This window comes from Macaca thibetana, chromosome 9 (assembly GCF_024542745.1).
Source record: "Macaca thibetana thibetana isolate TM-01 chromosome 9, ASM2454274v1, whole genome shotgun sequence".
Classification (NCBI taxonomy): Eukaryota; Metazoa; Chordata; class Mammalia; order Primates; family Cercopithecidae; genus Macaca; species Macaca thibetana.
Window position 1 is genome coordinate 7,890,605 of NC_065586.1, and position 25,289 is coordinate 7,915,893.

The 25,289-nt window shown below is 40.6% G+C and overlaps 1 protein-coding gene across 1 annotated transcript in view; it reads left to right on the top strand.

The window, feature by feature from the left end:
• Window positions 1-24,673, top strand: part of TAF3 (TATA-box binding protein associated factor 3) — a 199,078-nt gene extending 174,405 nt beyond the window's left edge. The window contains exons 5-7 of the mRNA XM_050804643.1: window positions 17,109-17,361; window positions 21,799-21,905; window positions 22,681-24,673. Coding sequence (XP_050660600.1) covers window positions 17,109-17,361; window positions 21,799-21,905; window positions 22,681-22,795 — 475 coding nt within the window. The 3' untranslated portion in view covers window positions 22,796-24,673. The remainder of the gene's footprint in view (window positions 1-17,108; window positions 17,362-21,798; window positions 21,906-22,680) is intronic.
• The last annotated feature ends 616 nt before the right edge of the window (window positions 24,674-25,289 follow it).

Sequence of the window (25,289 nt, forward strand, 5' to 3'; positions counted from 1 at the left end):
AACACTCTCAGGGTTTACATTTTTGAAAAGTTGATCTGCATTTAACGCATACTGATTTTGATTATATACATAATGTAACCATGTCAAAGGTAGTAGACTTGAAAATAGTGAATTTGGATCACATGTTAATTCTCTCAGGAGCATAAGTAAATATCACAGTAGACGGTAGGAAGTGTTAAAGGCTGGAAGAGATACATCTAAAATTATAAAGAAGTTCAAAGTGATTACTCCCAACTAGGAAGGGCTAAAGAGGTTTGGGGAAAGTAGAATTTAAGTAGAGCCCTTTAGGGTGAGTAAAATTTACAAATGGAGAAATGTGAAGAAGAAAAATAAAAGCAAAGATGTATGGAGTGATATAATGAATGCACATTTTCCCTTAAGAAATTTCCATAGTATTCTATTGACATAGTAGTTCATATGTGCCCTAGTTTTATGATTAATGATCCGAAATCATTCTGGATTGAATGCATATTACCAACTTTTAAAAAAAGTTTTTATTCATATTTTCAAACATAAAAGAGTAAAATAATACACTTTCATCTGCTGGCAACTTGGATAGATTTAACAGTTATCAAAATGTTGCCATACTTGATTCTTTTCTTCTTTTTCTTCCTAACGCATTTCCAAACAAATTCAAAACTTAGTATCATTTCACCTCTATATTCTTCAGTATGCAACTCTAAAAATATGATTATTTTCTCATATAATCACAATGCTATTATACATAAAATATACAGACATTTTCCGTGTTATCATCTAATACCTAGTCCATATTCAGATATCTTTATTTGTCTCAAAAATATCTTCAACAGTTTAACCAGGATCCAAGCCAGACTTACATCTCATAAGGACTTTTAATCTAGACCTGTTATTTCTAATCCGCACTCCTACACCCCTCCTCCTCTTTTGCTGGGGAAGGGGATGGGTTCTTACTCTGTTGCCCAGGCTGGAATGCAGTGGTACAGTCATAACTCACTGCAGCCTTGAACTTCTGGGCTCAAGCCATCCTCCCACCTCAGCCTCTCGGGTAGCTGCAATTACAGGCACACACCACCACACCCAGCTATTTTTTTTTTATTTTTTGTAGAGATGGGGTCTTGCTATGTTGCCCAGGATGGTCTCAAACTCCTGGGCTCAAGCAGTCCTTCTGCCTCAGCCTCCCAAAGTGCTGAGATTATAGGCATGAGCCACCATGCGCAGCCCCTTCCTTTTTGCCGTGCAATTGATTTGTTGAAGAAACCAGATCTTTTGTTTAGCAGAATATCTCACTTTCTGGATTTGTCTGTTTACTTCCTTGTAATGTCATTTCAATTATTGTTCTATCCCTGTAACTGGCATTTAGTCCTAAGTACTTGATTAGATTTAAGTTCAATCTTTTTTTCTTAAAGGATATTTTGCTGCTACATACTTCTTATTACTTCAGATCAGTAGGCATGGAATATCTGATTGTCACATTCTTAGTGATACTGAATCATTTCATTGGGAACTTATTTTTTAATCCAGTCATTCCTTTCACATGTATTAGCTGAAATTCATCCTTAAAGGTAAATTTCAGCTGCCCAGAGAGGCAGGATAAGTATGCAGTCTTTTTTTTTTTTTTTTTTTTTTTTTTTTTTTTACTTGCCAGTCTTCAGTGAAAAGAGCTGATGGAGTTGATATAGTTACCTCCAGTGATGAGCACAGGGTTTTGGAAAGGAGAAAGGGTTCTCTCTCTCTGTCTCTTTTTCTCCCCCATCCCTCCCCCTCTCTCTTTTTCTCTCTCCCCCCACCCCTCCTCTCTCCCATTTCCCCTCTTCCTTTGTCCCCCTTCTTTCTCTTTCTCTTTTGTTTTCATGTTCGTATTGTACCATCTTGACCAACGTGAATTCCTTCATGTTGCCTACTGGATTTCGACACAACCCCATTTGTGTTTGATAGCTGTCTTACTTTCTGATAAAAAATATTCTAGGTTTATCTTGCGTATTTCCTGTGTATTCTTGTATATTTCCACAGATCTGGAATTAGCAATTTCTCCAAGGAACATTGGTTCCTTTTGATGATGAATGGTGTTTAGGAACCATAATCTGTCACTAGAGATGCCCACTGCTACTGGGATGTCATTATTCTAGGCCTTTACAAGGGACAGAAATAGGAAATAGATGGGTTTGAAAAGAAAAGGAAAAAAAAACTATGAGTTTATACTGTTTCCAGTTCAGATTTAACATTACTGCTATGTATTTATTTATTGTCATTTAAAAAATAGAGATGAGGTCTTGCTATGTTGCCCAGGCTGGTCTCAAACTCCTGGGCTCAAGCAATTCTCCCACCTCAGCCTCCCAAAGTGCTGGGATTACAGATGTGAGCCACTGTGCCCAGTCACATCTTTTCTTTCACATTAGAAATCCTGAGTCTTGACCGGGCCTGGTGGCTCACGCCTGTAATCCCAGCACTTCGGGAGGCCGAGGCAGACAGATCGCAAGGTCAGGAGATCCAGACCATCCTGGCCAACATGGTGAAACCCTGTTTCTACTAAAAATACAAAAAGAAATAGCTGGGTGTGGTGGCACGTGCCTGTAATCCCACCTATTCAGGAGGCTGAGGCATGAGAATCGCTTGAACCCAGAAGGTGGAGGTTGCAGTGAGCTGAGATTGTGACCCTACACTCCAGCCTGGCGACAGAGAAAGACTCCGTCTCAAAAAAAAAAAAGAAATCCTGAGTAAGAGCATTATTATAATTATTTGTTTGTGTTATTCAACAAGAATTATATAAAATAGCCTAAAAGTAATAGTACCACTATCACTACTACTACCAAGATTATTAAATAAAGTCTTTAAAGACTAAGGTTTTTTCCAGCATTTGCTCTTAAAATACATTTCACTATGGATACGCTTACAAAATACTGTCCTAAAGTCACTTGAAATGATTTTTGTTTCCACATGGTTCTGTCATCAGCTTGATATACATTGAGGTTCATTCGTTTCATCTAGTTTTGATTCATAAGGAATTTTTCTAAAACTTAACTTTCTGAATATGTGGACCATTTACCTAACTCCAAAGTGAAAGCTGTATAACAGAACATATTCAGAGAAGTCTTGTTTTCATGCCTTTTTTCCCTATGCCCTTTACACCCCTTATCCTATAGGCCGTTTTGGTTTCTTTTGTATTATTATCTTTCTAGTGTATCTCATTGTAGATATGAGGAAATGTGGATTATATATTGCTTACCTGAATATTAATGTCCTTTTAGAGATTTTTACAGATTCGGAACATTTGATATAGAAGTGTCATCATTTAAGAATCTCCCTTGGAAATGGAGATTCTACAATGGCTGTATTTTCCTCTAATTACTTCATGCAATTTGTTTCATTTTTCAAATAGGTCATGCCTGCATTAAAAGATAAAATATTTGCTACTTGATATGTACTTGGGTTATGACAAGATAAAATAACCATTTTATGAGGTGATGTAAATATTCAAGAGGCAAGCCACAAGCTTCAGGAATTAAATCCATTTATAGTTGTGTTAAAATTATATGAATGCTAAAATTTGAGCTGTGAGGATCAAGAAGAATAAGGAACAATGATTGACTTGAAGAATCAACGTAAAATTGATTCTCATAATTGGCATTGGGTATTTGGTGTTTTTTTTTTGTTTTTTTTTTTTTTTGAGACGGAGTCTCGCTGTGTCTCCCAGGCTGGAGTGCAGTGGCGTGATCTTGGCTCACTGCAAGCTCCGCCTCCCGGGTTCACGCCATTCTCCCGCCTCAGCCTCCCGAGTAGCTGAGACTACAGGCGCCCGCCACCACGCCCGGCTAGTTTTTTGTATTTTTAGTAGAGACGGGGTTTCACCGTGTTAGCCAGGATAGTCTCGATCTCCTGACCTCGTGATCCACCCGCCTCGGCCTCCCAAAGTGCTGGGATTACAGGCTTGAGCCACCGCGGCCGGCTGTATTTGGTGTTTTTTGATCCAATCTGAAATATGGAAATGACTGTGTTACAGTTTGGTATCTTAAGGACTGGTACTCTAAATATAATTTCTTCCAACTTCTGAATATTTATTTACATACCTAAGTTAGAAAAATCGAATACCTGGTGTGTTAGTTTTCTATTTCCACATAATAATTGACCCTGAAACGTAGTGATTTGAAGGAATAAACATTGGTTACTTGCTAGTTTCTTGTGGTTGGGGATTTGGGTGGTTCTGGCTCAGGTCTGTCTGCAAGCCGGTGACTGGGACCACAGGCATCCAGAGGCTTCTTCTGTGAGGGCAGAGAAGCCACTTCAAGCTCATGCACAGCTGTTGGCAGGAGGCCTCAGGGACCTCTTCATAAGGCAGCTTCAGCATCCTCCCCACAGAGTAACTGACTGTCCCCATAGAAGCCACAGCCTGTTTTGTGACCTAGCCTTGGAGGTGACATGTGGTTATTTTCACCGTGTGCCGCCAGCCATCCAGCTCAGCCTGTCCAGTCTGCGAGGGAACTGTGCCAGTGTGTGAATGCCAGGAGGCCAGCCACCACACTTGGGCTTAGTATTTCTGGGGCTTTTCATAAAAATCAGAAAACAAAAATATGAAGATTATGTGTATGTGTGTATCACTGATCCAGATATGAGGTTTTATAGTAATAGGATTGATTGTGAAATTTCAATGATTTTTTTTTTGTATTTGTTGTGAGGAGGGGTCAAGTTTTTTTGGGTATCTGTATTCTTTTTTGGAGACAGGGTCTTGCTCTGGGATTTATTTGAGACAGGGTCTCAGCCAGACTGGAGTACAATAGTGCAATCTCAGCTCTCTGCAACCTCTACCTCCTGGGCTCAAGTGATCCTCCCTTCTCAGTCTCCTAAGTAGCTGGGACCGTAGGCGTGCACCAGCACACTCTGCTAATTTTTTTTTTTTTTTTTGTATTTTTGTAGAGACGAAGTTTCCCTATGTTGCCCAGGCTGGTGTCAGACTCCTGAGCTCACACAATCTGCCTGCCTCAGCCTCCCAAAATGCTGGGATTATAGGAGTGAGCCTCTGGGCCCAGCCGAGAAGGGGGTTAGTTTAAAATACAGCATGGGAATCTCTTTCTCAAGGTGGTTGGTATTTCTGAGATTGATCAAAAACTGAAATCTGAAGAAAAGTAAGTTTTGGTGTAAACAATATGTTTTTTCATTGAGGTGATTTTCCTCCCAAATGTTGACCTTCCTGTTCAAAAGTTTCTGTAAAATTCATGGAAGTGGTTGCAATCGTTTTTACCTGTGGCATCATTTTGTTACCATTTAAGAATGGCCGTTCACTTTCAGAAGTAAATAAGTAAGCCATTGTAAGGAAACTTAGGAACTTTGTGTGCAGTTTAGTAGCCAGCTATTCAGACTTTGATAATTTGGATTACTGGTTTCATCGTGTTTGCACACAATAGCTGAATAATGAGGATCATTAAATGTCTTGTGCAGACATATCCAACTTGTGTTTGCCGCTAACCCTGGAGGCTCTGTGCAGCTGGGGAGGTGAGCACGGGCTCTTTATTGACTTGACAAGCTGTGAGTTTGCATTACAGGCCAAGCAGCTCATGACCCATTCTATTTATGTCACTGGTTTGTGGTGGGGAAACAGGTAAAGAAATCCTGCTCAAAATCCCTCCTTCTGCACGTTTTTATGAATAACGCCAGTGTTTATAGCAGTGAGGGCACTGTGATCAAATCCTCCAAAAGCTGTAATGCTAGCAGCATGGAGCCATTGTGGGACCAGCTGTGGGCGGTATTGGTTTCTCTGTAAGACATTGCTTATTCAACAGAAAGCTCTGGACGAGAACTTACTATGCAATGAAACAGGAGAGAAAAAGTGATACTTCAGGGAGAAAAATACAGAAAAGCAAAGCACCGTCTAGAAGTATGAAACAAATAATGGTTGGCAATAAAGGCCAATAGGAATTCCAAATTATTTTTACAATGATCAATTTAGGTTAAGTGATGATAGTTCATCTCACAAGTGATGAAAAATTGTATCATGTTATACTGTTAAATATTTTTCTGTTTTGTTTAAAATTAAAGAAATAATAAAAGGATTGTTTTTAAAACTATTTTCAGTCATCACAAAAATAACCTTAGCTTAAGTCAAACTTTCAAACTCTGGTGAATTTTCTCTTGAATTTCAAAAGAGTTGGGAAAAATGGGTTACTTTAGTGCCTATATACCAGTCTAACCCCCGGAAAGCAAAGAGTTAGGATAAAAGTTTGTCTTGTCAACACTGAGTAGCCACTTGAATGTTTTTTCTTTTACTAAGAAAATTTGAGTGAGAACTCACTCTCTCTATATATATTTTTTTAATTTAAAAGGGGTAGTGTAATTGAACTGGGAATGTTAGGCATTTTTTGAAGGATTATCTTATCATTACAAAGTTATTTTTAGCAAAATGCCATTTCTCTAAATTGAAAAAAATGAGAACATATGCACAAGCAGACATTTCTGAGATTTTAAGTATTAACCCATAAAATCGGTCAACAATCTATTTCTATCTGTTGGCCACACTGCTAATTTTAAGCCATTCTAATGGGCACCATTATCAGGCCTTATAGGTAAGGGAGAGATCTAGGAAACGTAGGGAGAGGCGGGCGTGTAATGGTTCACGCCTGTAATCCCAGCACTTTGGGAGGCCGAATCACCTGAAGTCAGGATTTTGAGACCAGCCTGGCCAACATGGTGAAACCCCGTCTCTACTAAAAATACAAAAATTAGCCGGGTGTGGTGGTGCACACCTGTAATCCCAGCTACTCGGGAGGCTTGAACCCAGGAGGCGGAGGTTGCAGTGAGCCGGGATCGCGCCACTGCACTCCAGCCTGGGCAACAGAGTGAGACTCTGTCTCAAAAGAAAAAAAAAAAAAAGAAGAAGAAGAAAAAAAAGAAATGTAGGGAGAAAATTAAAGGACATTGGAAAAGAGTCAAGTAAGGCAAATAATACTCATTATGTGTTTGGTATAGCTGAAAACAATGTAAAACCATTTCCAGAAAACAGAACGAAGCCTTCATAATCTATCTGGTTGTACCTGGTGTTGGGAATGACTAGGTGGCTGAGGAACTGGAATCTGTTGGCAAACAAAAATCTCAGTGGTCCTGTGACTCAGGTAGGCAGGGAGGAAAGAACAGAGGAAATGGGCTTGTATTTTAAAATATTTTAAACAGGCAAAAATAATTCTTTTACAGAAGAGTTCTCACTGCAGTAGTAGGTATTATGCTTATTAAAGCTAATTAATATTTCTTGAGCTGCTGTGTTTAATACTGCAAGTAATCCAGAGACAAGATACAAACCTTACTGTTAGGAAATTGACTGCCTAATGTGGATGATAGAGACAGATCTGCACACAATTGGGACACAAAGCAACCATGGGCAATGTATTTCTTTGAAAAGACAAGACCCAAAACTACATACCAACCTTAATATCTAAAGGCTGTTAAAAAAAATTTTTTTTTTGAGATGGAGGCTCACTTTGTCGCCCAGGCTGGAGTGCAATGGTGTGATCTTGGCTCACTGCAACCTCCACCTCCCAGGTTCAAGCGATTCTCCTGCCCCAGTATCTCAAGTAGCTGGGATTACAAGCGGGCACCACCATGCCCAGCTAATTTTTGTATTGTTAGGAGAACTGGGGTTTCACCATGTTGGCTAGGCTGGTCTCAAACTCCTGATCTCAGGCAATCCTCCTGCCTCGGCCTGCCGAAGTGCTGGGATTACAGGCGTGAGCCACCGCACCCAGCCCAGATTTATTACTTTTTGTACGAAAACACCATCTTTATAGGAGGTTTTCTCTTCCCCCTCCTTTGACCCTGGCCTTGTTGGTCTGGTATGGATGATGCACTCAACTTAGACACACCCAATTGTGCAGCTCTTTGATCTCTCTCAGAGCTTTGAATTTCACAAATTCATAGTAGGACTAGACTATGGTCAACATTTGTCTTGAAGGCTTTTTAACCAAGCTATCATTTTTTCCCCAGTAAATTAATAAAGTATAATATACACACAGAAAAGTGAATTAATTTTAAGTGTATAACTCAAGCCGTCCTTTAATAATTCCTAGCAACAGTTTAGATGTATACATTGTAACAGGTGTTTTCATCTTTTTTGTTTTTGGTTTTTGTTTGTTTGTTTTTTGAGACGGAGTCTCGCTCTGTTGCCCAGGCTGGAGGGCAGTGGCGCAATCTCAGCTCACTGTAACCTCCACCTCCTGGATTCAAGCGATTCTCCAGCCTCAGCCTCCCGAGTAGCTGGGATTACACGCATGCGCCAGCATGCCCGGCCAATTTTTGTATTTTTAGTAGAGCCGGGGTTTCATTATGTTGGCCAGGCTGGTCTTGAACTCCTGACCTCAGGTGATCCCCTCGGCCTCCCAAAGTGCTGGGATTACGGATGTGAGCCACTGCACCCAGACTTTTTCGTTATTTTTATTATACAAGTTATGTTTGTTAATTATAGATAAAAGGGAAAAAAAGGCATCCACCCAGCACAGTGGCTTAATGCCTGTAATCTCAACACTTTGGGAGGCTGTGATGGGAGGATCACTTGAGTCCAGGAGTTCCAGACCAGCCTGGGCAACATGGCAAAACCGCATCTCTCGACACAAAAAAATATGTGTACAAAAAATTAGCCAGGCATGGTGGCACGCACCTGTAGTCCCAGCTACTCTGGAGGCTGAGGTGGGAGGATCAGATAAGCCTGGAAGGCAGAGGTTGCAGTAAGCCAAGATCGCACCACCACACCTTAGCCTGGGCAGCAGAGTAAGACCCTGTCTCAAAAAAAAAATAAAAATTAATTAATTTATTAAATGAAACATCTATAATTTTCATATAGAGGCAATTGCTGGACACTTTAGTGTATATTTTTTCAAACTTTTTCTAAGTATACACTCATACTTTCTTGTTTGCTTTTTTTATTTTCTTAGAAAAATTGCATCTTACACCTGCCTTTTTCTTGGATAAACATATCATTTGTGTGTGTGCACACATGTGTATCACCGCTTCAAATAACAACATGGTATTTTGTTCATCATCATCTGTGTAGCCAATGTCCTATTCTGGGGGTATTTTAAATTGCAGTTATTCTAGTGTTTATTTTTTTATTTTATTTTTTGCAGTCATAGACAGTGCTACAAATCATATTATTTACCCCATACCTTTACACAGCTGTCTAATATTGCCTCAGGATACATTTCTAGAAGCGGAATTGCTGGTAAAGAGCTTGCACATTTTGAAGGTTTCCATAATCATTCCAAATACTGGACCAACCATCTCTCCCTTTCCCCCATACTGAGAGTACCAGGTGTTGTCAATCTTTTTCATCTTTACCAAGGAAGCATTTTGTCGTCAGGTTTATATCTTTGATTACTATGAAAATAGAACGTTGTTTCTTGTCTGTTGGCTGGTTTTGGTTTTTTTATTCTATTTTCTACTTGCTGTTTCCTTTGCTTATGTTTGAATAAGAACATTAATTCTTTTTTATTCAGAACAACTCTTTGTATAAGAAGGAGTGAATGCTTTATTGTTGCAAGTAGTTTGCTTCATTTTGTCTTTTGCCTTTTAACTTTCCTGAGGTTATTTTATGCCATATAAAATTGTTGTGCAGTTAGATCAGCATTTCCCTTTATGGTTTCAACTTTTGGTGAGATGCTTAGAAATTTCGTCCTACCCCAAGACTAAAAACATCTATATTTACTTACTTTTTTGGGAATTTTTATGCTTTTGTTTTCTTTTGCCTAATTTTTAAGACATTTAGAATCTATGGTTTGTGATACAGCTCCAATTCTGAGGATTTTTTAAAATTAACTCTACCATCCAACAAGTCATAATTGAGCTAATTCTCAATCGCACATGCATAATTATTGCATAGTATACCACATGAACGTCTAAAAATTATTGTGGACAATAGCTTCCGTCTTTACCTCCAACATTTCCCACTCTCATAGCTGGCAAATAGTGAAGTTAAAACAAAGTGATAATCTTTGCAAGCAGTTTTCTAAGACCCCATCCATCGATCCTGCGAATGGGTATTATAAAATAGAAGATGTTTCCCTTGAATAACCTCTCTTATTGATAACTTAAATTTTCAGGCATATTTTTGCCTGTAGTCATATTTATTGATCACAACTCTCTTTTCTTCTTCCTGTCATCCTCTGTCCTCTCTTTTTCCTGCCCCGGAACTTAACTCCATTAACAAACAACTGAAAATGCCAGGGTTGTCCTCATGCTTCCTGACCTAAAATTGTAATTCTTTCACTTGCTCTGTTTCTTCTCTTTTCTTTTTTTCTGTTTTCATTGATATCCCATATTTCTCTCACCTGTGCTTTATCCCTTCCCACATCATAAAGCATATTACTCTGCTACTTTTTTGGGGGAGCTATAATTTTGAATGTATAGAAAAATACACTAAAAGTATCATGTCATCTGGACAATTACTACTTTCTGGATCAGCTTTTGTTTCTTAGTTTGGATTCTAACACATTTTATTTTAATAACCGTCATGTTAAACACTGGGGACATAGAAATTAAAAAGGCTTTTTGTTCATTTGAGGAACTACTGATATAGCAGGGGTAACAAATCTGTGTACAAACTATTCAAATTGTTTTTTAGCCTTATGAAATTGGGTCAGTTTCTTTCAGTGTTCAGTATATTTTAGAAAAGAATGAATATTCTGCATTGATTGAAGACAGATTTTTTAAAAAATTTCCATTGGGTCAATTTCATTATTCATATTCAAACCTATATCTTTGCTGGTTTTTTGACTGCTTATTCTGTCAGTTGTGCAGGGAGATAAATATGCTTACATCTCTGGCTATGATTGTGGATTCATCTGTTTCTTACTGTTCTGTCAGTTTTTGCTTTATATGTTTTGTAGATGTGTTATTAGGTACATACAAATTTTTAACTGTTATAGCTTCCTGGCAAATTGGAACCTTTTATCATCAGGAAATAGCCTTTATTATCACTGATAGTTCTTGCCTTAAAGTCTTTTTTTGTGTAGTATTACTTTTCTTTGTATTTGTATACATCTTTTTATAGCCTCTCACTTTCAGCCCTTCTATTGCTAGATGTGCCTCTGGGCATTAGAATATATTGGGTTTCACTGTTTATACAGCCTGACAACTGAATCACTTAGACCATTTATATGATATAATCATTGATGTTTTGAGTTTGAAATTTACCTTATTATTTTGTGCTACTTCTTTACTGTTCATTGTTTTTTTTTCTCTCCTTTCTTTTATCAGACCAAGGGTTTTTTTTCATCATTCCTTTTTTCCTCATACTATACTTCGTTTGTAATTTTTGCGTGGTTACCCTAGAAATTACCATACTTTATTCACTACCTGTACACTACATTTTATATAATAGAGGGATATTAAAATACCTTAGCTCTGTTTACCCATTACTGGCTTACATATTATTATCTTGTGTAATGAATTATGTAAACATTTGGAAGATCTGCCTAAGTCAGTGAACCAGTATTTTCCAAATGACCAATGTATGACATTATAAAATTATGCATGGGTAACTTTTGTATTCAGAGTGCTAAACAGAGCAATAAATTTTAATGTAACAGAATATGAATGTCTATTGATATGATTTCAGATTACACATTGTAACTAACTTATAAAAAACTATCATTTGTTGCATTTAATGCAGCATTAAGGAAGAACTTACACCATTATCCAAAAAATCTTTTAAAATACTCCTCCCTTCTCTAGTTACATATGCCTACATTAAAGAGGTTTACAAAAAATTTAAAACATTGCCAGTCTTGGCCAGGCACAGTGGCATGCACCTGTAATCCCAGCTACTCGGTAGGCTGAGGCAGGAGGATTGCTTGAGCCCAGGAGTTCAATACCAGCCTGGGCAACAGAGCAAGACGCCATTATCAAAGAAAAAACAACCAAAACATTGCCAGTCATTTTCAAGTTTTTGTCTTGGAAAATACAGTTATTTGCATTTAAAAAAATGTTATCTGATAACTTATAATGGGTTCATTGTTGTTACTTTTAAGTGAATTACTAAATATTTTTAAACTTTTCAGTTTTATTTTTATTTTTATTTTATTTATTTTTTTGAGACAGATTCTTGCTCTGTCACCCAGGCTGGAGTGCAGTGGTGTGATCTTGGCCCACTGCAACCTCCGCCTCCCAGGTTTGAGCAGTTCTCCTGCCTCCTCCTCTGGAGTAGCTGGGACTACAGGCCTGCGCCACTAAACCCACTAATTTTTGTATTTTTAATAGAAATGGGGTTTCACCCTGTTGACTGTGATGAATCACTCCTGGCCTCAAGTGATCCACCCACCTTGGCCTCCCAAAGTGCTGGGGTTACAGGCATGAGCCACTGTGCCTGCTCCAGTTTTATTTTTAATATGGTAAATATTGACAGATATAGTGCACATTTTTTAAGTTTTAATAATTTTTAGGAATTTAAAGGGGCCCTAGGACCAAAAATTTGAGAATTGTTGCTTTAGAATTTTTTTTAAGTGTCTGCTGGCAGCAAATTCTTAGCTTTTGCCTGCTTGTAAATGTCGTTGTTTCATCTTTATTCCTTAAAGATGTTTTCAGAGACACAATTTATTTTTCTTTAGCACATTGAAGATGTTACTCCACTGTCTTCTAGATTTCATCATTGCTAATTAAGAAGTCAGCAGTCACCTGTTTCTTCTTTGAGAGGAATTGTTCTTTTTTCCCTCTGGCTGCCTTTCAGATGTTTCCTCTCTCTCTGTGATATTTTATAGCTTCCCTTTGATGTGCCTAGATATAGATTTGTTTTTATTTATCTTGCCTGGGGTTTGTTGGGCTTCATAAATCTGTGGATTGGTATCTTTCATCAGTTCTGTAAAAGTCTCAGGTACTCCTTGTTAACATTTGTCTCTGCTCCATTTTTCTTCTAGAATTATGATCAAACATGCACTAATTAGACCTTTTATTGTATTCTCTTTGCTTCTCAGGCTATGCTCCGAAAATTTACTTTGTTCTAATACTCAGTTTATAGTTCTGTCTTAAGTTGTTTCCAATCTGTTTTTAAATCACTCCATTGAATTTTAAATCTCAGTTACTGTATTTTTTAGTTTGTAGAAAGTCTGTTTGGTTCTTTTCAAATCCACTAGATCTGTGACTTCCTGCCACCTATATTTCCAGCCTTTGCCTTTTATTATTTTTTAATGCTGTAAGCAAAGTTGTTTTATAGTTGATAATTCTTGTATCTGTGGTCTTTGTCCCTTCATACTAGCTGTTATGTCTTAACAGTTTTCCCTGATCCCACCTTACTTACTCATAGGTTTGATTGTCTTTCATTATGTGCCACTTATTTTTTTTTAAAGATAATTTTCTGTATTAATATGAGACCTAGATTTTAAGATATTTCCCCTCAGGATTGTGCTGTGTGCCTGGGCACATTGCAAGTCCCAATTACTTTAAATGTAAAGTATCCTAGAACACCAGAGGTGAAAATTCATGACATTCTCATTCATCTTTACCTTATGGGTATAGCTGATTGGGAATCCTTAGTATCGGGAGGAAGTTCTATTAGACCTTCCACTTTGGGCAGATCCTGGGCTTCGACATTGGTTCTGTTCATCATAACCAAAGATCAGACTTGCCTAATGCGTAAATGCCCTTGGGGTAAAGCATCTGTGTTCTGCTTACCTCTCAGGGTTCCTGCTTTTTCCTTTAGCTTTGGTTCCATCACTTGTGTATTAAACCATTATGGGAAACTGCCTCCAGAAATAGCGTTTTAAAATTTTAGTCTAGCCATAAAAATAGAGAATGCTTACTCTCTGGATATAAATGCCATAGCAATAACTTTGAACTCCTACATTACATGCCTTTTATGTAAGGCAAACCTCAGGACACATTGAGAGACAGTGTCATATACTTATTAAGATCACAGGCTCTGCCGGGTGCAGTGGCTCACGCCTATAAATCCCAGCACTTTCAGAGGCCGAGGCAGGCAGATCACAAGGTCAGGAGATCGAGACCATCCTAGCTAACACGGTGAAACCCCGTCTCTACTAAAAGTACAAAAAAATTAGCCAGGCGTGGTGGCGGGCACCTGTAGTCCCAGCTACTCAGGAGGCTGAGGCAGGAGAATGGCGTGAACCTGGGAGGCGGATCTTGCAGTGAGCCAAGATCGTGCCACTGCACTCCAGCCTGGGCGACAGAGCGAGACTCTGTCTCAAAAAAAAAAAAGATCACAGGCTCTAAAATCAGACTGCTTTGTTTAAATCCTGGCCCTGCCCTGTAGCAGTACCCTGTGTTAATTTATGCAAGATACTTAATCTCTCTGTGCCTTGGTTTCTTCATTTAAAAAAGCAGAATAATAGCTTGCCTTATGTGGTCATTATGAAAAACAAATGAGGCCGGGCACCGTGGCTCATGCCTGTAATGTCAACACTTTGGGAGGCTACGGCAAGCAGATCACCTGAGGTTGGGAGTTCGAGACCAGCCTGGCCAACATGGAGAAACCCCGTCTCTACTGGAAAAAATAATAATAATAATACACACACACACAAAAATTAGCTGGGTATGGTGGCACATGCCTGTAATCCCAGCTACTCGGGAGGCTGAGGCAGGAGAATCACTTGAACCCAGGAGGGAGGTTGCAGTGAGCCAAGATCGCGCCATTACACTCCAGCCTGGGCAACAAGAGCAAAACTCCATCTAAAAAAAAAAAAAAAAAAGCGAGATAAGGCAAGGCAAGTAAACATTTAGCATAGCACCTGGCCCACAATTGGCTTTCACATGCTTAGGACAGTCAGACCTATAGTAAGTGCTCAATAAATAGTCACTAATTATTATGTTAAGCATTTATCAAGTGTCTGCTGCACCAACAAGTGTGTGTTAAATTCTCTTGATCTTTGGCTGTATCCAGGTTAGGAAGATGATCACCCTTGCAGGAAACAAATGGAGAACAATTAGCAGTAATGAAGTTATTTGCTGAAATAATGGTGAAGTTTTTGAAGTAACTTAATGTTTTATAAATTTATGATCAGAATAGCAAAGAGTCAGTGCCTTTTGGTGAAAGTGGTTTCTAAACTAGGACTATGAGGAAGTGGAACCGTGCAGGCTGGCAGCAGTGAGGCCGGAGGCTGTTGTGAACAACAGCCGTGAACATGACACGGGGCCGACACTTCCCATCTGGATGCAGTTTTTAAAGTGTTTCTCCATATTGAGGTTCTCACTACAACCCTCTGAGGCCACTGCATTTCTTTTCACTTTGTTGATGAGAAAAACAAGGCCTAAAGAATTGTGTGGAATAGTAGAAAGAGACAGGCTGGGACAGTCCGCAGGCTGGCGATTCCTGGTGAGGTGAGGATGGCCATATTGCATGGCCCAGAAACTTTATTGATAACTAGAGTGTGACATTGTGTGTATAAAAGTTAAAAGACAGCAAACACTAATGTGGTATGTATTGTTTATGGACACCTACAAAGGCAGGAGAGGTACAGAGAAAACAAAGTACCAAGAACAATAAACAAAACCCTACCGGTTTTAGGGCAGCGGTTGCTCTGGGGCAGGGAAGGAAGTTCATCTGAAATAAATATGGCAAAGCTAACATATTTTATCTCTGATTATTACCTAGGCATCTGATATATTGTTTTCTCTGTGTGTAAAATGATATATATATATATATTTATAATGTATATATGATACTTTTTTTTTTTAAATAAAGAAGCTTTAAAAAAAGCAAACTTTGGAATCAAGTAGACCTTGGTTCAAAAGCTGCCACCCATTTACTCAAATTCCTTTCTCTCGCTGATCTTCAGTTTCCTCATCTACAAAATGGAGTAATCATTACTTCTTTGATGTTCTCATGAGGACTGGATGAGATGATATTTGTAAAGTGCCTAGTATAACCTCTAACTTCTTATAGATAGGTCCTCAATAAATCGTGCTTTTTATAGTAAATGAATAATCCAAGGCCACAGGTCTAGTCCCTGGCGGCTGCAGAATTTGAACGCAGATGTCCTGACCCCAAGTCCAGAGCTGCTTCCACTGAGTTGTATGAAGAGGACGCTGTTAGTGGAGGAGCAGGGTCACAGCACCACAGCTCTAGTGACCCACGGCAGCGTCACCAGGACAGAAGCTGCCGCTGCATTACCTCCTCCTCACCTCTGCAGCCCCTCTGGGAACAATCTTCTGTTTTGTGTTTTGCTTTGTTTTGTTTTGTGTCTGAGACGAAGTCATACTCTGTAGCCCAGGCTAGAGTGCAGTGGCGAGATCTCGGCTCACTACAACCTCCGCCTCCTGGGTTCAAGCGATTCTCTGCCTCAGCCTCCCGAGTAGCTGGAATTACAGGTGCGCGCCACTGCACCCGGCTAATTTTTTGTATTTTTTAGTAGAGACGGTGTTTCACCATGTTGGCCAGACTGGTCTTGAACTCTCGACCTCAGGAATCCACCCACCTCGGCCTCCCAAAGTGCTAGAATTACAAGCGTGAGCCACCTTGCCCAGCCTGAACAGTCAGTCTGTAAAACCTGGCAATCAAAGCCAAATCCAGAAGTGAGAAAGTCTTCACAGTTTTATTGACAATGGCGTTGAGAGTATTAAGAAGAAACACTGGAACTGAGAAGAGATAAATAGAAACTTCTTTTTTTTTTTTTTTTAGCTGCTCTGTCCAGCAGCTTAGGCCAGGTTAGGTTTATGGTCATTAACAACCCAAAAATCTCAAGGACTTCCAACAGCAAATGTGTCTTTCTTGCCCATCTCCGGTGTGGGACACAGGCTGCTCCAGGTCCTCTCCAGCTGGAGCCGGAGTGGAAGGAGCGGCCCCTGTCTGGGCCCCTGGAGGACTGAGGAGAGGTGGGGGTGGGCAGCTCCCTCTGTGAAGCTGTCAGAGCTTCTGCCTCAGCACGGTAACAGGCAATTGAAGTCACACTGCCTGTGCATGTGTATTGGTTACTAGAAATTTCTAGATATCTGGCCACTGAGGGGAAGTTTGGGAAAATGAAAAATTCGTCTGAGTAAGTGGAGAGGCCACTTGATGTAGGGCCTCAAACTCAGTTCTTGAGCCGCTTCTGGACGTTGAAATATGTCGGTACTGGAAGAAAAGCTATTTTGCAATCATGTTTTTAAGCACGAGTTGGGTTCGATGATGATCCTGTTTTGACTTTTACCTTTCCCTCTTTTGTTGACAGTGTTATCAGCAAGGTGGTCCCTGCGCCCGAGGCCAAGCCGGCGCCCTCGCAGAACAGGCCGAAGACCCCGCCGCCGGCCCCCGCGCCCACCCCCGGCCCCATGCTCGTGAGCCCTGCGCCCGTGCCGCTGCCGCTGCTCGCCCAGGCCGCCGCGGGCCCTGCCCTGCTGCCCTCCCCGGGTCCTGCCGCCTCCGGGGCCAGTGCCAAAGCTCCCGTGCGCAGCGTGGTGACTGAGACGGTCAGCACCTACGTGGTGCGTACCTGCCGCCCGAGCGGTTAGCCTGGAGACGTTTTCAGTTCAAGACAAGTGTGTGCTCTGAGTCACTGTCGAATTTCAGAGGCATTTCTCTTTCAAATTTTATTATTTATTTAATTATTTTTGAGACAGGGTCTCCCTATGTACAGTGGCCCAATCATAGCTCACTGCAACCTCAAACTCCTGGGCTCAAGCGATCCTTCTGCCGTAGCTTCTCAAAGTGGTGGGGTTACAGGCCTGAGCCACTGCCCCTGGCCAGGCACATTTCTTTTTCTTTTTCTTGTTTTTTTTTTTTCTTTTTTTTTTGAGATGGAGTTTCGCTCTTATTGCCCAACCTGGAGTGCAGTGGTGAGATCTCGGCCCGCTGCAGCCTCCACCTCCCAGGTTCAAGTGATTCTCCTGCCTCAGCCTCCTGAGTAGCTGGGATTACAGGCGCCTGCCACCATGGGTGGCCAATTTTTTGTATTTGTAGTAGAAACAGGGTTTCACCAGGTTAGCCAGGCTGGTCTTGAACTCCTGACCTCAGTTGATCTGCCCGCCTCAGCCTCCCAAAGTGCTGGGATTACAGGCATGAGCCACCGCGACTGGCCTTTTTTTTGTTTTTTTGTTTTTTTTGAAAGGGGATTTCACTCTGTCACCCAGGCTGGAGTGCAGTGGTACGATCTCGGCTCACTGCAGCCCCTGCCTCCCAGGCTCAAGCGATTCTTCCACCTCTTGAGTAACTGGGGATCTCAGGCAGTTGCCACCACTGTCGATTAATTTGTTGTATTTTTTGGTAGAGACAGGGTTTCACAATGTTGCCCAGGCTGGTCTCGAGCTCCAGCGATCCACCCATTTCGGCCTCCCAGAGTGCTGAGATTACAGGCATGAACCACCATGCCCAGCCAAGATGCATTTCTTCATTGCCATTTTTCACTGAATTTTCAAGCTTTTGGCTGAAAAGTTACATTGCAGTGTTCACATAGCCTCCATAAATAACATCAAAGCATTGTGTTTATGTTGTTTTGGATATGACTCTATACATGTAGACAGTAGTATCAATCTGTAAATGTAGAGATGCACAGTGGTGCTGAAATCTCACACTGAGTTTCTTCATCAAGCAATTCAGTTATTCATTTGAGTGTAAGTTATATAATGTGCACTGATATTATGAGCCAGGTGGTGTTTGTCAATAATAGCACTAGTTATATTTTATTGGCTATGATCCAGAATATGCCAGGGCTTGCATATTAAATGGAAATGAACTTTCAGACCACCAGACTCCTGAGTATCCAAGCATGACTTCAAATTGTAAAACCAGCTGGACGCAGTGGCTCACGCCTATAATCCCAGCACTTTGGGAGGCTGAGGCGGGTGGATGACTTGAGGTCAGGAGTTTGAGACCAGCCTGGCCAACATGTTGAAACCCCATCTCTACTAAAAATACAAAAAAAATTAGCTGGGCGTGGTAGCTCATGCCTGTAATCCCAGCTACTCAGGAGGCTGAGGCACAAGAATTGCTTGAACCCAAGAGGCAGAGCTTGCAGTGAGCCAAGATCGTGCCACTGCCCTCTAGCCTGGGCGACGAGCGAAACTCTGTCTCAAGAAAAAAAAAATAGTAAATCCCACCATGTCGAATGAGTCCACGTTGTTCTGGGACTGTTTTTAGTTGCTTTCCTCTTACTTAATAGTATTAGGTCTTACTCAAACCCTGAATACAGTCTGGCAGTAAAGTATTTATACAGATTATGTTCTTTGGACACTATAGAATTAAACACACAAACACACAACAAAGTATTTAAGGTGTATGGAGCCATTGCCATTGCTGTGACTACCAAATCCACAGACTGTGATGTGTTAGCCTAATGGTGGCCCTGACCTTGTGTAACTAGGTAGGTACTAATATGATTGGAAAGTGGCCGGGTAGGACTCATGGTATTTGTCATTATAAACTGTACAATATTACATTTCTTTTTTTTTCTGTTTTTTTTTTCTTTTGAGTAGTCTCCCTCTTCTTGTCCATACTAGAATGCAGTGGCACAATACCACTCACTGTAGCCTCAACCTCCTGGGCCCCAATAGTTCCCTCACCTCAGCCTCCCAAGTAGCTGGGACCACAGGCGTCTGCCACCACACCTAGCTGTTTCCTGGCTGTTTTTTGTTTTTGTGTATGTGGAGATGATGTCTCCCTATGTTGCCCAGGCTGCTCTCAAACTCCTGGACTCAAGCAATCCCCCCACCTTGGTCTCCCAAAGTGCTGAGATTACAGGCGTGAGCCACCATGCCTGGCCTATTGTTAAATTTCCTTAAAGGAGTTTTGGAAGGAACTTCTAAAACTGTGATCATCCAATTGGTCTGTCCAGGGACCAATCGTTGCAGGTGTTTAATTGAGGCAGCATTACCCCCAAATGGGTTGATCAGGAAAGATTTTGTACTTAACCTCCTCAACCTTTGTGTCTTCATCTATAATTAAGAAGTTTGTATTAAACTTGGTGATCTCTGTGGCATGTTCCAGCTCGGAAAGTTCTGGTTTTCCAGTAGATCTTTGAACTAACTCACCTCCTGGAGATGAGTCCAGCTGGAATAGACAGTGTAGAAGGAAAGCTTTCTGGCTGTGCATGGTGTCTCACGCCTCTAATCCCAGCATTTTGGGAGGCTGAGGCAGGTGTATCGCATGAGCCCAGGAGTTGAGACCAGACTGGGTGACATAGTGAGACCCCATCTCTGCAGAAAATACAAAAATTAGCTGGGCATGTTGACATGTGCTTGTAGTGTCAACTACTCAGGAGGCCGAGCTGGGAGGATCATCTCAGCCTAGTAGGTCAAGGCTACAGTGAGCCGTGATGACACCACTGCACCCCAGCCTGGGCGACAAAGTGAAACCCTGTCTTTAAAATAAAAATGACAATTTTAAAAACGCCTTCTACCTCATGAAGAGACGCTTTGTGGGCAGAGGACAAAATGTGTGATTTAGATGACATATGAAGGCTAGAGAGCAAAAAGGCAGATTTTGTCACTGCCTAATGGTGTGATGTTGGAAATGCCACTTAAATTCTCTTAGCTCCGGTTTCCCCATTCATAAGCTACCCAGAGGTTGCTTTACAATGATTAAACGAAATGAGATGTTTAGAGGAATGTAGTAAGCTGTGAAGTATTTGGTGTTAGTTACTGTCGATGCTGTGGCAAAGCTCTTGTGCAGCACATAGAGTCACGGCCTTCTGACTTCAAGCAAGGTCAGCCAGCAGCAGGACTGGCCACACGTGGGAGCTTCAGGGCATAGGATGTTCCACCAGCCTTGGCCACGAGACAGCGGGTACAGGTGACTGCTGGTTCTCACCCCTTGTTACTTTTTCTCCTGAAATTACAGAGGATCAGAGATGTAGTCGCCCACAGATTTCTTTAGGAAGTTTTCCTGTCAATGTAGTTTGCCTTTGTAGAGTTGCCTTAAAGGAAGCCCATCAGTACAGTGAAACGTATATGCACCCCCAATGCACTTGTCACACACAAAGAAAGCCTTTTTAAAAGCACATCTAGTCAGTGTGGTATTTGAAAGTCTAGGAAGAACTATCCCTTATGAAATAAACCGGATGCAATAATGTGCTCTGTTATTGTAAACACTTTTGAAATTACCTTTTTCTTATTGCTGGTGTTTAATGCCCATCAGTGAATTACTTCTTCCAGGTTGGCTCTGTTCATGTGGAGTTTGAGGAAGTGGTTAATAGGATGTTCCCTCTTTAGGACTGCTAAGTTAAATAAAGTCAACTCCAGAGTACACAACATTTGTAGCAAAATAATGTTGAACCTTATAGCTCTTTGGTTTCCCTATCCCCTTATTTCATTTGCCCTTTAGTTGATTGTACTTTACTAAAAATGTCATAAAGGGAATGGAAAGTTACTTAGTAACAACTCTTTTATATCCTTGATCTTATCAGCTCCTTCAGGAGAAGGGCTTGGCTAATAAGTAATAAGATGGTGCATGCTCATTTGGCTGTCTATATTAATTCCATGCCTATGAATGTGATTGAGAAAAACCACATAGAAAGTGGAGGTCTGTAGCTTTCAAAAAATCAGTTGTTACCACCCTTATAGAGATCCAAATCATTAGGAATGTATGTAGTTATAGTTTTTTTGTTTGTTTGTTTATGAAAGGGGTTACCGGTCATATTGTTCACAGAGATGATTATAAAATGCTTATTTTTGTGACTTACAAAAGAAAGCTTAGAATATTCATTAGAAATGTCTTATCATTGAACACTTGGCATTTTTCTGTTTCACGATTCTAAAACAGTGATGACGCTGATCATGGCATTAATGAAGTGCTGATCTACTATATTTTTTAGTTTAATATGCCTGTTGGTTCAGTTACACAGTATAAAGTAATCATTCTGATCTGACCTCTTTTTGTTTTTTTTCCCATTCCCTCCATTTTTGCCACTTCCACTTTGCAAACATCAGATCCGAGATGAGTGGGGCAATCAGATCTGGATCTGCCCTGGGTGTAACAAGCCTGATGATGGGAGTCCCATGATTGGCTGTGACGACTGCGATGACTGGTACCACTGGTGAGTGCCCAGGGCGCCCTGCCGGCCGCACGCATCAGGCAGCTCAGCCTCTCCTGAGACAAAGCGTCCACTGAGTAGATTCCTGCCTTTGGACTGACCCAGGGCTGTCCTAGGGACAGTACATGGAGTCAAATCACAGAGCCTGTGAAATGCAATTAACTGCAAAACCCAAGAGTCTTTAGACTATTGTTATTCACCCTGAATTCTGAACATTCTGCTTAGCTTATCTATCCTTCTTATGAAAAATAATAATACTAAGAGGAGACCCAGGGGCGTCCCTGACCTTCCTTTCCGGTAATGTTCCCTAGAAGCTGTAGCACTGGCCAGGGCCACGAAGAGGCAGCCCCTTTGTAAGGATGGAACAAACTGCAGGACTAAAGACTGCTTAACTTTTTTAAACCTCTTCAGCGGTTCCTAAAACCTGAAAAGCTCAACCAGAATTTATGCAGATAATCTTCTCGTGTTATCTTTAAAATGTCAGATACAAAAAGATAGCAACCTGTTCAGTTATGATATACGATATCTGTGAGATAAAGACAAAGCCGTGGCTCAGAAGCCTCCTCTTCCTGGCTGAAAGGAGGAATGAACTAATGAATCTCTGCAGAGGGCGTGCAAAGGGCGCGTCTGTGATATCCTAGTCTGCATGCCCAACAGCAGTGCTGCTTGGCTTTGATTTCGGGTAAACATGTCATAGACTTTAAAAAGTACTTTAAAACAGAAGGGAGGAGAATCGACCGTATAAAAGTTGCTTATCTGAGCTTGCTTTCATGTGTAGGCCCTGTGTGGGAATCATGGCTGCACCCCCAGAAGAGATGCAGTGGTTCTGCCCCAAGTGTGCGAACAAGAAGAAGGACAAAAAGCACAAGAAGAGGAAGCATCGAGCGCACTGACGGCTCCCGAGGGGCTGGACCAAGCGGGGTCAGCCCGGGCTTCCTCCCTGGCGCCCCTGGAAGGGAGCTGGTGCAGTTCTGCCATCACCTCCAGCCCAGATGCCTGTGGATAAAGAACCTGGGAGGACTGCGGCTGGAACACACCGCGCACCTGCATTGTTCACTCCCCAGCCGCATTGGCCTGTGGCTCCGTGGCAGTGCGACAGAAGGAAACTGGAGCAGAGGCGTGGCCTGGGGGCTGCCCCTCCTCCACTTCTCTAATACCAGTGACAAGTATTATTAATAAAGAGCGTACATCTTCCCTTTTGATTTCCTTTATTCTCTCCAGGGCCTTTTCATTGAGGTGTTAGATGAGAAGATAATGTACAAACTGCCTCAACTGTAATTTAAGGATGATAGAGTCTGTATACAGTTTTCAGCCCCTTTCCCTCTATAGTAAGATAATCAGAATAACATAAAGAAACCTCCAGTGGGAGTGCCGGTAAATATTTTTGTGATAAGAATATACGAAGCTTCCCTCCTTCCCCCGTTTTTAGTACTAACATGTAAAATGTTCAGGCTTTTGTGAAATACCTTATATTTTTTAAGAAAAAGGTTTCTATCATGTCCTGTTTGCTTTTGTGCAAATTATTTTTGTTTCATGTATTTTATATCTTCGTTGCATTCTAATTTTGCCCTTCTTTAAACTGCTGGAGTCTCTTCTCACTGCTTGTACATTTCATCAACTTGTATAAAAACTCTTCAGACTAAAAGATTGCCCCTAATGTAAATAATAAATATTTATGAAGTAGTTATTTTTTAAATTTTTATCGTGTTTAATTCTGGCTTTCTCTGAAATCCACTGTGATTTCAGCCAGGTCTGTAATGACGCTGGACAGAAACAAAGAAGGCTAAAGAAAAAGCCATCGTTCAAAGAAATTTCCCTTGAGCTCAACCTGTGCAGTGCCCGAAAATATCATGGGGGAAAGGGCCCGAGCAGTTGGAAGGAAAGCAAGGCAATTTAAATTTAGAGTTTATGATTTGAAGGTGTTTTGTTTGTTGTCTGTTTTGTTTTTGTAAATTTCTTTGACAGACTTTTACTAAAAGGACATGTAGTTTCCATGAAAGTAAAAAAAAAAAAGAAAAAAAACCCACATATACTGTAGCATTTTGTCTTTATATTGTTTTATTTCTACAAATCTGTTCATTAATATTGTGCTTTAAGGCTGAAATGAAGTATATTATGAATTTTTTTAAGAAAACTCATCAAATTTCAGGGTATCACAAAACTTTATTATATTATTATACTGCCCACTATTTATTATATGTTATAGATGTCTGAGAGGTAAACCAAATATTTTATTTTTAATGTTAAAAAAACATCAAATTTAACCTTATTAGCATATTTTAGCAACTTTGGAATAAATATGGACTTTTACTTGATTTTGAAATAATCCCAGTGTAGGCCCATGTACTGGATCTCTTGGATGCTAGAATATGGGCTTTGAACCTAATACAAATATATTACTAGAAAATGTGATTTTTTTAAATGCCAAGTAAATTGCTATTAGTGTATGGATTAGTCATATTTTAAAACATTATGTGGTTAGAGAAATGCAGTTTTCTGCCGTGAATGTGAAGTTGCAAATCAGTGGAAATGGAGTCGACCTCTTCAGAGTGCAGGGTATCATTGCCCTCCTTGTTCAAGAGGCCCGAATTTTTCTATCCCTGCAAAGAAACAAAGCATCTATGTTGAGATATGTGTTTTTTTGTTTTATTAATTTGAGATCATTCTAAATACTTTATACAATATTTTCACATGCACAAAAATGCGCGTTAGTGGTTTTTGGAGAGGGGTGAGGGGTGGGGGAAGTGCAAAATAAAGATTATTGGCTATTTCATAGTTTGCTTTTCCATTTTCTTTATTTAGGATTTAGTTCCTTGAGGCATGGGCCATGATCTGAAGTTGCCACGTTTAAGTGAGCAGGTCATGCTACTGAAACCAGAATGGAGGTGCTTGTCTATAACTTTCCCCCGATCTTCCTGTCTGAGAGGCTTCAGCCCACGCTACATTCAAGGAATTTCAATCAGTCTGTTGTCCCTTGCTATTTCATGGTTGCTTTCCTAAATCCAGTTCATGATTTTATAAATGGTCTTTGCAATAATAAAACCAAAGAATCATTTTCAGGGGGCTGGAGAGCTCGAGGGATTAGTAATGGAATACAGAGCCTTTCACCTCTAGGTCAGTGAGTCAGATCCAGTCCAGGTCACTAGAGACCAAAAGTTGTCACCATCTTATGACTGTTCAGTGGCCTGTGTGAAATGAACTGGTGGTCTCAGCCTCTACTGGGTGGCTGGCTGTGACACCAACCAAAGGAAGTTCAAGAAACTGCAAAAAGAAATGTGGATTAGAAAATAAAACGTCTATGTTACAAAGAAAAAGTTAGAAAGTTGGGCGTAGTCATTTTCCAGAAAGTAATACTGAAGGAAAAAGAGCAACTTACAAATACCACAG